This window comes from Molothrus ater, chromosome 16 (assembly GCF_012460135.2).
Source record: "Molothrus ater isolate BHLD 08-10-18 breed brown headed cowbird chromosome 16, BPBGC_Mater_1.1, whole genome shotgun sequence".
NCBI lineage: Eukaryota > Metazoa > Chordata > Aves > Passeriformes > Icteridae > Molothrus > Molothrus ater.
The window spans coordinates 384,677-399,282 of record NC_050493.2 but is presented as its reverse complement, the minus strand read 5'-3'; the positions used below and the strand labels follow the sequence as shown (position 1 = coordinate 399,282).

At 54.7% G+C, this 14,606-nt stretch overlaps 1 protein-coding gene across 1 annotated transcript in view; it reads left to right on the top strand.

Annotated features, from left to right (window-relative positions):
* Positions 1–706: 706 nt before the first annotated feature.
* Positions 707–14,606, top strand: part of HS3ST4 (heparan sulfate-glucosamine 3-sulfotransferase 4) — a 56,735-nt gene continuing 42,835 nt past the window's right edge. Inside the window, exon 1 of the mRNA XM_036392393.2 lies at positions 707–1,528. Coding sequence (XP_036248286.1) covers positions 879–1,528 — 650 coding nt within the window. The 5' untranslated portion in view covers positions 707–878. The remainder of the gene's footprint in view (positions 1,529–14,606) is intronic.

Genomic DNA, 14,606 nt, shown 5'->3' with positions numbered 1-14,606 from the left:
GGGGCTGTCCCAGAGGATCTGTCTCTTGGCAGCTGCAGGCTGTGTGCAGGAGCCATGGGCTGGGGACAGAATAGACTTCGGGGAGGTGAAGGGGAGCAGGCCAGAACATGGGGCCAAGGAGCTGTGGCGTGGTGATTTTTGCAGGGGAAAGGAGGAGGATTTGTAGGGTACAGCTGACACTGGCCCTGTTTCTGGGGCGCTGCGCCGAGTGCTGGCACGGGCGGATGCGGCACGGCGGGTGGGTCTGGGCGCAGATGGGGCGGCGGGTGTGGGGCAGCCGGGAGCTGTCCGCGGCGAGCAGCGCGGGCCGGCGGGACTGCGGCAGCGGGGCCTGCCCGGCCCGGGGCTCCCCGGGCTCCCGGCCGCTGTCCGCGGTGCTGCCCGGCCCGGGGCTCCCCGGGCTCCCGGCCGCTGTCCGCGGTGCTGCCCGGCCCGGGGCTCCCCGGGCTCCCCGGCCGCTGTCCGCGGTGCTGCCCGGCCGCTGCTCCGCGCCGCCGCCGCCGCTGCCGCCCGGCCCGGCCCGGCCCGGCGCGCTCCCCGCGCTCCCCGCGCTCTCGGCGGCGGCGGCGGCGGCGGCGGCGGGGGCGGGCCGGGCCCTCCCTGCGCCGGGAACGCGCTCCCGCCTCCCACCCGGCACAAAGTTTCGCGGCAGGAACTCGGGCGGCAACAGTGCGGAGCCGGTGGCACCGGAGCGCGGCCGCGCGGAGCCCCAGCGCCCCGGTACCCGGCGGGGGCCGGCGGCGACCGTGCCATGCGGGCCCCCCCCCCACCGGCGGCGGCGGGGCGGGCGGGCAGCGGCGCCCCATGCGGCTGGGGCGGCCGGGCGGCGGCTGACACCATGTGCGCCCGGTGCCCGGGGCGAGGAGCGGGGAGCAGCCATGTCCCCCCCCGCCCAGCCGGGGGTGCCGGGCGGGCGCGGCTCTAAGGGGCCCCCGGCGCGGAAGCTCCTCTGCATGTGCAGCCTCTCCCTGTGCCTCACCTACCTGTGCTACAGCCTGATGGGGGGCACCGGCCCGGCCGCCCTGCGCTCCCCCGCCGCGCTCCCTGGCTCGGCGGCCCCCGGGGCCCCGCGCTCGCCCACCGCCTTCCCCGCCACGGTGGCCCCGCGCTCCGCCGGCGGCCCCGGCAGCCCCGCGGGCAGCCCCGGCGCCCCGGGCCCCTCAGCCGCTCCGCCGCGGGCCTCCAACGGCAGCCGGGAAGGGGCGGCGGACACCTGGCTGCGGACGCAGCTGGCCCCCGGGGAGGTGATCACGGCGCAGAGCGGAGCCTTCGAGAGGGACCCGCAGGAGTCGAGCACCACGGACGAGGAGCTGAGCCGGGCCGGCAGCCCGGGCAGCCGCGGCGGCAGCAGCAGCACCACGCCGGACTACGGGGAGAAGCGGCTGCCGCAAGCCCTCATCATCGGGGTGAAGAAGGGGGGGACGCGGGCGCTGCTGGAGGCCATCCGGGCGCACCCCGACGTGCGGGCCGTGGGCACCGAGCCCCACTTCTTCGACAGGAACTACGAGAAGGGGCTGGAGTGGTACAGGTGAGGGCGGGGGGCTGCGGGCGCGATCCGCGGCCGGGGGGGGGCAGGAACGCGTGTCCGTGCGGGGCGGGGGAAGCTCCGCGCGGTCCCGGGGGTCCCGGGTGCCCCCCGTGGGAGCCGGGGCGAGCTCCGAGACCCCGCGGGGCTGGGGCGGGCGGGTCGCCGGGGCCGCGCCTGGCAGCGGTGGCGATGGAAAACGCGCTGTTCTGGTGGGAAAGCAGGAAATCCCTGATTACATCCCTCTCGGCTGCTCGGAGTGTGTGAGCATGCCGTAGCAGTTCAGCTGCAGTTGGTGTAAAATACGCCTAAATAGGTTGGTAATTAATAATTACTGAAATAAACAAGATCGCAAGTTATTCCAGGTGCTGCTAGGGCTGAAGGATGCTGCCTTCATGTGAGCACAGGCTTTGCTTCACAAATAGGGTCTACTCTTTATTCAACAAGTTCCACGTTAGGAAGTTTTTTTCCATTGACAAGATCTAATTCTGCTTGTGAAGAAGTCTCTAAATACTGTTGAGTGGCGCTGGGTAGCATTTTAAAGGAATTGTATGCTAAAAGTCATGGTTATTAGAAAACACTGGACTGCAGTAAGGAAGTGCTAAATGTCTTGACAGGTTTAGGAAATCAGTGGATTGTGATGGCTCAGTGTTTTTCTCTCTCTTTAAAAATTTCGGAGCAGAATGCAGCACATCAGTAGAACTTAAAAACTCCCAGTAGCTCTGTAGTTCATGGTTCAAAGCAAACCATACTGGTTCTTGATATAAAGGGGTCTGTGGCTGAGCTGGTGAAGTTCGTGTTGTCGTTAGTATGGCAGCTTCTTAGTTGCTCTGCAAATGAAGCTAAAAATGAGAGGCTGCAGGCAAGTTACTGCCTGGATTATCTGGTCCCTTGTTATTAAAATAAAGTACATGGTCTGCATATCAGGGGTATTTAAAGGTGAGAAACTCCAGGCACTCTTCTGTGGGGATTGTGGAAGGAAAGTCTTCGTAAGGCTTGGTGTGGCATCCGCTTGGCTCTGGTGAAATGCTGTGGGATTTTCTGGAGGGATTTCTTGAAAGTGGACATCAGCACTGAGAAAGTGAGGTTGTCCCTGAGAGTGTTTTTGGTTTGCTGCTCTGATGGGGGGAAGGACTAAAGGACTGGATATGGTTATTGTGTTTATAGATATAATTTCAGACACAGTATTTTATTGTATTGAATTTTCTTGGAGGAAAGGCTTAACCTTGAAAAATAAGTTTAGAAAACTGGCTAGAAGAGGATAGAAAGTGGCACATAAAAAAAGTTTGGTTTTATTTAAAACAGGCAGAAGAAGATCAAGCACTGAATATGATGAGCAGTTGCTTTTTAATCTTTAAAGTTATGCTACTAGAAAAGGGCTAGTGAGTGGGTGTAGCTCCTCTCGTGGAGTAAGAGGCACACACAGGTTTCCATTTGCAGAATGCAGTTTGGTATTTCCCATCCCTGCAGCAGCTCTCTGGGGTGAGCTGCTCATTTCAAGCCCTGGAGCTCTGCTGCTGGGGCAGGAGAGGTGGGAGAACAGGTTGGGGCACCCTTGGTGTGTGAGGGTCTGGGCAGAGCAGGCTGTGGGATGGGTAAAGCATTGGCTGGTGCTCTGTGCCGTGTCAGCCCTGGCCACCTGGCCTGCAGTTATCTTCACACCTGCCCAGCACAAACAGGTGCTTCTTCCCCCCTCCTTCAAGAGCGTTCAGCCTTGCAGGGGCAGGACATTGCTGGTGCTCTGTGCCACAGCAGCAGCCACAGCTTCCCTGGTGCTGTACTGGTGCCAGGCTGTCATCATGGACTGGCTTTTAGTGCCATACAAACACAAACCAAGAACAGAATGGGGAAAGCTCACCATCCATTCCAGCAGCTGCTTCTTCCTGACCTCTGAGATTACCTGATTGAGTGCACTAGGGAGGCTGACAGCTCATAGCTGTGTCCCAGGTAGAGTAATTACAGATTTTATTCCTGTCCACAGAAATGTCAATGTTTTTTTAGCAAAGAACCAACTATTGAAGTCACCTCCTTATGGTGACTTCTTCATTACACACTGTGAGCTTTTAACACGGTCAGACTTTTTCTTACATAGTGAAAAGGGGAATGGCAGACCTTCAGGGTTCCTTGCTTAGTTGTTCAGTCACCAGATTATCTCCCAGCCCTGAGGAGCTGGAGGAAAGGGAAACGCCTTCTCCACCTTGGTTTCTCCTGTAAAATGGAGCCGGCACCAGGGCATTGCCATTTCTTTGTGTGTACTCCGTGCTGCATTACCTGTGTCTTTGCTGCCTTGAGATTGAGAAGCCCTAAACGCTCTGGATGTCTGGTCCAGGATCTCTCTCAGTGGCTGGAGCTGCTGCAAGCACTGGCCAGGGGGTGCCAGCTCTGTGCTGCTGGGGACAGGGTGGCATGGCAGGATGGCAGTTCCACACTGCTTGCTCTGTTTTTCCCTGGGAACCTGTAGGGAAAGCTGAAGGTTTGTACGCTGTCTCTGATCTCTTTAGCTCAGTTCATGTGGCAATTGCAAACACAGGTCTTTCCACACACAAACTGGTGCAAACTGGGCCAAGATTAGTTTTGGTTAGTTTCTGTTATGCTGGCAGGGTTGTTTGTGTGGCTGCAGTTTATGATTCTATCCATCCTAATGCTGGGCTGTCTGAAGGACAAGGTCCATGGTACAGCTTTCCTTAAACAAGATCCAGTCTTCCTCTGCTGTTCCTTTGTAAGCCGTTGTCTTTAACTTGCTCCTTCCCTCCCCAGGATGTGCCAGTTTCCTGCAGGAGCTGCTGCTGATTTTAGCCAGTGTCCAAGTGTCCCCCTGCTCTCCCACGTGCTCAGGCCCAGTGATCTCCACATGTCCCCCCCAGCCAGGCTGGACTGCAGGCATTTGCTCTCTCCAGTGTGATGCTCATGCCTCAGTGGGCACGTCCCGTGCCAGGAGCTCTGCCCTGAGCTATCCTGCATTTGGAAAAGCACTAAGAGCCTTTCTCAGAGCACAGAAAGGATGGCAGAATGACAGAGAGGCCTCTGAGACCAGGGAATGGAGATTACATCCATAAATGCTCATTACAAGCACAGGCACAGCATTTGGGACATGTCTGATTTCCCTGCCTGGGCGTGTATCAAGGGCACACAATTGTGTAGGGATGTTGTGGATGTTGCAGACTGCCTGCAGTGTCCAACACCGGGACAGGTTTGTCTCCTTGTGCTGCTAGGGGCCTTGGTTCAGTCTCAGAGAGGAGAGAACCCAGGGAGGTGTGCAGGGGAGCCCTGCAGTCGGTGGGTGCCGGTGGCTCTGTGTGACTGGGGAAGGAGGGGAGGTGATCCTGTCTGCAGGGTCAGTGGCCACACTGCCCTGCGCCTGTGGGTTTGCCTGTGCAGATCCAACACCTCGGGATGCTCAGATGCTGCTGGTGACAGCTCTGGGGGTTTCGGAAGAGAAATGCTGCAGGTGGCTGTGTGAGGGGAGTGGGAGCTCCAAGCCATGGTGGGGGGCTTTAGTTGTGTCTTTGTGCTGGTGCAAATGACCCGCACAGGACACCTCATCACTTGGGCACCCTTGAGGTTTTCTGAGCTGAGCGGAACAGCCCAGTGCTCCCAGGCACCATCCCCAGCTGCCTGCAGGTTCAGCATGGCGAATGGGTTAAGTTCTGTCGCGTTACACTTTCAAGGCTATGTTGACATCCTACCTTTAGCAGAAAAACTGGGGATTTGAAAACAAACTTGTGGTTTTAACACGAATATGATTTCCATAACGCAAAAAGGACACCTGATAGTGGTGAGTTGAAATTGAGTTTTAAGGTTTGCTGATTGGAAGAGTTGAATTCTATCTGTAGATACACATTGCTTTACTCCTTGCTTCCCCCTCGGTGGAACCCTCATGGAGAGGCTGCAGCAATATCTGTGATTAGATCACATTCCCCTCTCTGCCCTGGTCTCCAGCGCTGAGTGCTTGGACGGGGTGCAGCTGTGTGCGTGGAGTGGCCCCACTGCAGGAGCAGTCACCGTGACAGGCAGTGGAGTGGCTTGCATGTCTAATGCTATTTGCACTGCTTGTCTGGGTTTTTTGGAGTGTTCTCCCGAGCAGTCAGGCCTGCGTGTTATTGGTGAGCTGCTGGCCTCATACAAATAATGAATAATGCCATGACAGGGAGCTCTTCCCTCAGTAATAAACACGTGCTCACGAGTGAGCGGTTCCGTGCAGCCGCTGGCCGTGGCTCTGGCACTCCCAGCCCCGTCCCTGGGGATGCTGAGTTCGTCTGTATGGGGGAGGTGGCTGTTGTGTGTTGTTATTTCTGCCACGGGCTCTGCTCCCCCTGGGGCCATCTCACCTTCCTTCCTGTGCTGACCTGGTGGCTGGGGCAGTGGGGCCAGCCCTGCGTGCCTGGGGATGATCCAGCCTTGGCTTTTGCTGCCGTGGCTGCTGGCAGGAATTGTGTCCAGGGATGTGTGCGGGGACCCTTCTTCAGGGTCCCCTAACAGCTGTTGGGCAGCAATAGCTTGGGGCCATTTCAGCCTCATCCCACACAGTGTCACCTCGCTGTGAGCTGTACCTTGCTGTGAGCTGTAATTGTGTTGCTGGCTAATGCCTGTGCTGTTCTGATCAGCTCAGGGCATTCAGGAAATCAAACCCTTTCCATCAGCACTGTGAGCCTGTGGGAACACCTACAATGGGGTGGGATGGATTGGGGTCTGCTGCTGCCCACAGGCACAGCTGCAGAGCCTGGGAACTGCTGTGTTTCTCTGCAAAAGGCCTTCCCAGAGTGTTGTACCCACTGCACTTCTGGTAACTTAGGGAAAGTGTATTGATTTTGTTTCTGGGCCCTGCTGTGAGTTGGCTTTTGCTGAAATGTAGTGACTCAGCTGCCTCTCTCCTCTGTGGATCCAGTGTATTGGACTTTGCTGACATTTGGGTCAGCTCTGGGCTGGGGACTGCGAGCAGGGGTCAGGCTTTGTGCTGGTTGGCTCCCGTGTTTCACCCATCCTGGGGACTGATGAGAGGCCATTCCAGCAGCAGGCATGGATTTTCTTCTGCATCCTGCAGCTACTGCAGTGAATCTGCTGTGTGAATCTGCTGTGTGCTCAGGGTCTCCTGGCTCTGCCCCTGCCTTGTGTGCTGTGCCAGGGGAACCCACCCTGCACCCTTCCTGGGCAGCAGTTGTCTCCCTCCTTTCTGCTCTGTTTTAGCTCAAGGAATGGGATGAAGGAATGAATTGTGTCTATTTGCAGTGTTTTATCACCTGATGGTGGTTATCCACATGCTGCTCAGTTGTAGCCATGGGAATGGCAGCTGCTCTCAGCACCTGCAGCCCCTGTGTGCTGCTCTGGCTCTTCCTGCAAAGAGAGTGAGAGAAGTGCCGGTGCCAACACTGTCAGGGGGGCTCTGGAGCACCCGCTCTGCAGGGCTTGTCACTATTTCTGCCTCCATGTGGAACGCATTTGTGGTGGACTGTGAGCACAGGGTGCTGAGAGAAAGGTGCAGCAAGGGGGGGAGGCACAGGGTGCTCTCTGTGCCCCTTGGCAGCCCCCAGGCCCGGCCCCTCTGCCTTGGCAGGGAGGTGTCCGGCCCCGTCCCCTCGGATGGATGGGGTGGGTGACCAGGGTGACGTCCCAGCAAGCCCAGCTGGGCTTCTGCCCTGCTCCCTCTCTATCCCAGGGTGTGTGAGGAGCCGGGAGCAGGGGCAGCCACACAGCTCTCCTGGCAGGGCTATGGACACAGGGCTCAGCACACCAGCCACACATGCTCCAAGGGATGCCTCTTCCAATGACTGTGGGAACATCCCTTGGAGCATGCAGGAAACCAGCGCACGTCACCAGCCCTGAAATCATTGAAGTGTTGCACTGTAGTCTCAAGAACATCCTTTCTCTAGGATTTTGCTCAATTACCCACTTTGTAAACAGGCTGGTGCTTTGGTGCTAATGGTTTAAGTGTTGTCTGGGATGTCAAAATTTGTGAGCTTCGCTCTCTCTGTGAGTGCACTACTGCTCGTGCATGTAGAGCTACAGAAAACTCAAAAACAGGCCTGGGGAAAAGCAGCCCCTTGGAGAAGCAAAAGGGGAAGTGTTGGGTGGTCGTGTTCTCTGGTTTAAATGATGAACCTGACCCCTGCCTGCTCCCTGGCTAGCAAGGCTCACTCTGCTCTGTGCCAAGCCCGGACTGGCAGAGAAGGAACAACAGCTTCTCAAAGAACTTTATAGGCAAAGGCTTTAGATTTTCAAAGTCAAAATTCCGACACAAATTTGTGACACCTTGTATTGACAAAGGTCAGAGTCTTTTTCTTTTCATGGGTTTCTTTTACCTCTTCTTTTCATGGGGACTCCTTTTCTCTGAGTCATTATTTCATGCAGTTCAGCAGAAATTTTATTGCTTTGGGGGCTGGGCTGGTTCATGTGGGACATTTCTCACTGCTCAGACTGTGATACACAGAGGTAATTTCTTTCAAATGATTTTTGCTTGAAGGGTTTCAATGAATTGTGAAGGGTGTGAGGCTATGAGCATGAATGAATGGCTGAAGCATTTGTATGGAGTCCAGGTGAGGAACCTCCATGATCAAACTTTCCAGAGCATGCAGTGTGGATACTGTAATTTCACTGCTGTGTGCATGTGAGCAGGAGCTCATTTTAGGCTTTTAATCCCCTTTTAAATAAGTATTATTTAGGCTTGTATGAGGTTTAAATTGGTTTCCCCTATATTTGAAGAAGTTTAAAGGAACCCCAGAATTACAAGAGTCTGTTCAATCACAGTGAGAAATTCCTCTTTAGATCAAGGTATCTGTCAGGGGCATGGGGGAGTGGCTGGGCAGGATTGGGCCCTGACCCTGCCAAGAGCAGCTCCTCTCCCGGGCATGGCCAAGCTGCTGCCCAGACTCTGCTCCATGATGGCACATGGGCACTGCTCCCCCCATTTGTTATTTAGGTAGCTGCAGTTTCCAAGCTGAAGGAGAATCTTGAAAGCTGACTGTAGAAGGCTGGGGAAAAATTCATATTTATGAAAAAAGAGAAGAAAAAAGCCAAAAACAGCCCTCAGAAAAACCCTCCAACCTTTTTTTTCCAAAGTTTCCCATTTCCCTCCCCAGTGTTAAAACACCAATTTAGTAAATGTTGCAAGGCACAGTATTTCCCCCCTTGTCATATTATACATCCAGGCATCAAGGATGGATCATAAACTTGCTCTTTATGGCTTTAACATTTCAATTGCTAGTCACATTTTATGTAAATTAAGGTATTTACCTTGACAAGCTCTCCTGTGAAGTACGGTACTTCTTTACAGAATATATTTGGCAATATAAACAGGCCAAATGCTGGGGGTGGATGCAAAATTCACAATTGATTTTTACAGCTAAGTAGGATCCTCCCAAAATATACTGGAGTTGTCTGCTCCAATCTTGTCAGTTCCTGGAGAAACTGAGGCAGGGGGACCTGGGGGAAGAGGAAATAGCAAAGGGACATCAGTTATAGCCACCGACCTACTAAACAGAACTAGCTCTGGATAAAAATAACTCCATCTGCCAGACTTTATTTTGTATTACAGAGATTGCTATAACACATTTCAAGCCAAAATCTGATTTCCATTCCCTTCAGAGCCAGGCTGGACTGGACTTGGCCCCCTCCTTTATTAGCAGTAATTATTTTGGATCCGAGCAGAGCAGCACTGCTGTGATAGCCCAGATCTGCAGTTCTCCTTTGTTTTGAGTGTATTTCCTTTCATCTTGCATTGAGATGTGGGCACTAATATATTTAGTATTAGTGCTCATCCACATCTGCAAATAACTCTATTTCAGCCCCAGCTCTGCCCTCTCTGTATTTGCTCTTGATGGACACTCATATAATTAAGCTGAGCCGTGAGCACGCTCATGGGAAGCCAACGTCAGCATCAGGCCTGGGTGTGAAACCGTGGCTGGACTGCACAGCCCCAGCAGGAGCTGCCACCATCCAGCCAGGGTGAGCAAACCCACCCAGCCTGTGTGAAGCCAGCGTGGGGCCGTGCAGCCCCTTTGAGGCCCCTCCAGGCGCCTCTGTGCCCCGGGAGGCTCAGCTGCTGCCCACCCCTGCGCCCCAGACATGTGGGAAGGGGTCACCTCCAACCCAGCCCTGGGTGGAAGGTGCTGCCTCACCTGTGCAGGTGACAAACTGTCAATTACTCGGCCCTGGTCCTGCTTGTTCAACAACAAACTGAGCGTTTTCCATCCCAAGTGCTGACTCAAGAAATGCTGGTGGCAGACCTATGGATCCTAAAGTCGTTGCTACTGGAGGTCTTTAACTGGCTGTTGGTTCATCCCTCCTTGGTCTGTTCCCCAGGGAGTGCCAGCATCGATCCCACAGTGCCCCTCCCCTGCACCGTCAGCACTCACAACCTTCAAGCTCATTTTAGGGCTCTTTATTTGTACCCTTTTAATTCCTGAATTACCAATCACCACCTCTGCTTCATGCTCTGTGGCACTGGAGCTCGCGGAGCCAGAGGGTGCACTGAGGAGCACTGGTACATCAGGAAAGGGCTCTGGGTACCCTAGCAAGGGGCTCTGCCTCCTCTGCATGAGCTGTTCACCCTGCACAGAAAGGCAAATCCACAGTCTGCGTGATCTGGAGGGGCTCTGGGGCACCAGGCCGTGTGATGGGGATGGTGATTTCACAGCGTGAGGGAGGTGCTGCAGCCATGGGTGCTGCTGGTGCTGAGCTGCGCCGCAGAAAAGAGAATGTTACATCTGCCAGGGGCCTGGCCACGAAGGGATGGCACTCAGCAGTGTCCCTGCTCTTGGTCCTTGTTAATGGCTCCCCCAGAGAAATGGGAATCTGGCCAAACGAGCACAATCCAGGGCACCCAGGCACCTGCTTCAATCGCTGTGGTAACCGTGTGTGTGACCTCCCGGGAGCTGGGGCTGCAGGGCAAGCCCAAGGGGCTGGTGCTGTGTGGAGGGCAGAGACTGGAGGGGGGCACAGCCCCTGCGATGGGGCAGGGGGACAGAGACCCCACGGCTGCACAGCCCCTGCGATGGGGCAGGGGGACAGAGACTGGAGGGGGGCACAGCCCCTGGGATGGGGCAGGGGGACAGAGACCCCACGGCTGCACAGCCCCTGCGATGGGGCAGGGGGACAGAGACCCCACGGCTGCACAGCCCCTGGGATGGGGCAGGGGGACAGAGACCCCACGGCTGCACAGCCCCTGGGATGGGCAGGGGGACAGAGACCCCACGGCTGCACAGCCCCTGGGATGGGCAGGGGGACAGAGACCCCACGGCTGCACAGCCCCTGCGATGGGGCAGGGGGACAGAGACCCCACGGCTGCACAGCCCCTGCGATGGGGCAGGGGGACAGAGACCCCACGGCTGCACAGCCCCTGCGATGGGGCAGGGGGACAGAGACCCCACGGCTGCACAGCCCCTGCGATGGGGCAGGGGGACAGAGACCCCACGGCTGCACAGCCCCTGGGATGGGGCAGGGGGACAGAGACCCCACGGCTGCACAGCCCCTGGGATGGGGCAGGGGGACAGAGACCCCACGGCTGCACAGCCCCTGCGATGGGGCAGCTGTTGTTTGGCTGCTCATCCTGTGCTGCCCGTGTGGGGAAGAGGCTGCAGCAGCTCTGTTGCTGGGTCTGCTGCACACACTGGGATCTGGAATGATAAGGGCTCCTTACTCAGCTCAAAATCATCTAGACCCTCCCCAAAAAATCGAAACACTGGAAAAATGCCTGAGGCAACAACTTCATTGGTAAACTAAAGCATCTTGCTGAGAATTTCATAGACCCAGCAAATCATAATGCAATTTCCTATGCAAAAAGGGTTTATCTCTATCTAAATATTATTCCGCACTGTTACTCATTGTAGGGAAGTTATTGCTCTCCTAGGTTAACTGATTGAACTTTGGAAATAGAGCTGCAAGCTTATTGTACAGACGGGAGCTTGACTTTTATTGCTCCTAAATTGTAGTGATAATATTAGATGTGAGTAAAACATACACTCCATTAGAAAATATTTAAGTTTGGTACCACTTTAAAATTAAAAAAGATTAAAAGAAGCATTTCTGCAGTCTAGCCCACCATGAAATTGGAGTCTATTTGGTATGTGAAATGTGTTATACAAATAGCCTAACAATTAATGACAAAGAAAGAGCTGGGATGGATTTATGGCTTAAAGTACCCTGGATTTCACAAGGCTGGAGTGGCAGCAAGGGAAATGTGTTATTAGATCATTACAGGCTTTTCTGCTAGAGCCACTGCTGCTAAAGTTACGGCAAGGTGTTTTATTATTACTCTGTTCCCACATAATACTCTGAAGCACTCTCGTCTTGGGATATGGTTGTCTCAGTGGGAGGCAATCCATGTCTCTGCTGCAGATGGGTTCCTTTGGAAAACCTTATCAGGAACTCCTCAGCCATTTTTTTGCAGCAGGCAGTGGTGAAGTGCTTTCCATGGCCAGGCTGTGTAAGGAGCTTGCTGATTAGTGTGCAGGTTCAGAGCTGCTGGCTGTCAGGGGTGATGGGTCTGGGGGCTCCGGCTGCTGAGGGCCCCATGGCCCTGTGGTGGGTCTGTCCCTGCTGCCCAGGGTCCAGGGTCCTTCCCCAGGTGCTCTGCATGGCTTTGCCCAGTGCAGCTCCCCCGTGACCCCGATTCACTTTTTCCAATGCTTGGAGTGTGTTGCAAGCTCTTTGCTGTGCCCAAAGGGTAAGGATTTGGGAAGCTGGTGTAGGGACAAAGGGAGGGCTTTGCAGAGAGGTGGATTTCACCGGTGCCTCTGTCTTCAGTGAGCCTGGGGAGAGCTGAGCCCCCAGTTACCCCAAGGCTGGGGAGACACCCTCATCCTGCAGCGCTGCTGCTGCTGCTGCTGTTGGGGAGGGTCTCAGCTGCAGCCCTTCCCCTCCCACATGTGGCTGTTGGTGTCCAGGAGGGACCCAGGCACTGCATGTCCCCACCAGCACACCCAGCAGCCGTGTTGTGCCTTGGGCTCTCTCTCGGGGTGGGAAAATAGATTGAGGTAGGACTGGTGTTTTGGGTGCCTTCTGGGTGCAGATCCAGGGCTGTGGTGCCAGATGAACATTGTATGGCCCTTGGGAGTATAAACTGCACTTCTAATCCAGCTTTCTCACCTTGCACTTTGTATGAGAGTCATTTTGTACAGGTGCCTCTGTGCTGGAGCATGCAGTGCAGGTTACGTATCTCCTTCTTCATTAATGGGATTTATATCCTTGGTGTTCCTCGCTGGATGACTTAGTATTGTAATGCAGAACATGAGTGCTGCCTTAATTAAAATGTAACCCCCATATTAATATATATGTTGCTGCTGAAAATTGGAATTCACTGAAAACTGAGTTTAAAAGCTTGTGGCAGGTGTAACTGGCGGCATTGAAAGGGGAGGTGATTTGGGGTGCCCCAGCTCGGCAGCCCAGCCAGGCAGTGCCGTGCTCACCCATGGCAGGGCTGGGGTCAGAGCTGCCTCCACAGCCCCCAGAGCAGGCAGGCAGGTGCCTGCCCCACTGCCTGGCACTGGGGACACCACAACTGTCCCAGGGCCGTGCGCTGCCACCAGCCCCGCGCTCAGCGTTGGTGGGAGCCTGTGCCAGTCCTGGTGCTCTCTCCCAGGATGTTCTCTTTCACCAGGGAGGTGCAGAGCAGCTTAATGAACCAGAGAATTTGTTCCATAATATTACTTAAAAAAATCTTGTGAATGCAAACATTCCAAGCCTGTCTCCGAGCTGTGCATGCATTGCCATTGGCATATGATCAGTTATGAAGATATTTTGCATTCAAGGGTTTGCGGTTTCTAGGTCCATGAATATTCAGGCTCCAGCTCGCCCTTTTTGTCTGTGTTCCACACCTACCCTTTCCATTCCTTTGCGCCTTTTTTTTTTTTTTTCCAGTGGATTCAATTAGTTCTATTTGCTGCTTTAGCAATAAAACAATTCCCTCTGTGGCATTAAAATGAGTTTCTTTCATTATTTCATTTGGCTTCTTGTTATATGTGGAAGGAAGGTAGGGAGCTGTGCTCTGTGCCCCAGCTCACAGGGGCTGCCAAACCCTGGAGGACATGAGATGTACTTGGGGCAGCATTAGGAATTAATGAAGGGCACTGCTGGTGCAGAGCCGCCGGAGCTGCACTGACAGAGCCACATTCAGAGCCACCAGGAAAATCTGACCAGTCCCAGAGACCTTCGGTAGGACTTTGGCACCCGAGTCACTGCAGTCTTCAGCGTGCTGTGCTCCTGATCATGCTTGGGTTGTTGGGTCTGGTCAGTTCTCATATGGCCTTTGCAGTACCTGTTGGTAATGAAACACAGGGACTTGAGCTCCTCCTTGGCTTAGATGAGGCACAAGTCAATCCGAGCTGACACCCCAGTGGAACCAGCAGGGAGGTTTGTGGAAGCAGTGCGGGTGGTGCCTGGCAGCAGGGGCTGAAGCTGGTCAAGGGTCCGGTCCCATTTCCTCCCTAAGGAGAGCCGAGTGCAGTGTGAGGACAGCACAGGGGCACTGCGAGAGCCAGGACAGCAGGGGATGGAGTGGGCAGTGTGTACAAAGAATCACACCTGGTGCCAGAGCACTCGTCTGGCTACTCTTGGAGTGCCCTTCCAGGGGGCTGCAGTGGCATTGGGAGTGTGCGGTGCGGACAGACCATAAATCATTCGTTTCGCACTGTGCTAAACACAAATCCTATTAGTGCACTGAGGAGCATCTGAGTAGAGAAAAGAAAAAGGCAAGATAGAAAGAGGAAACGAGATTTAAATCTAATTGTTTTTCTGCCTGTGTTTCACCACTGTTTGTGTGGGGCATGATGAAATGCAGCAGAGGGGAGCCACACAGGTGGGAGTGGGATCCAGTTCTGTTCCTGCTCTGCTGCCCCGGACAGCTGACGCAGGTGTTGAAGGTCAACGAGAGGAGATGTGGCTTTGTGTATTCAAAATTATTTTTTTAATTACTTTTCCTCCTCTTTCTGTGACTGGGGAGGGTTAAAGCAGTTGTGCTGATTCCAGTTGCTTTTTCATTCTGAAGTTAAATCTAGAACCAAATGAGAATTTCCAGGCTGGCAGAGGGGCTGCAGACCCTGGGGTCTGACAAACACCCAAATTTCTGGAAAAAGAGGTTTGTGCCTTTCCT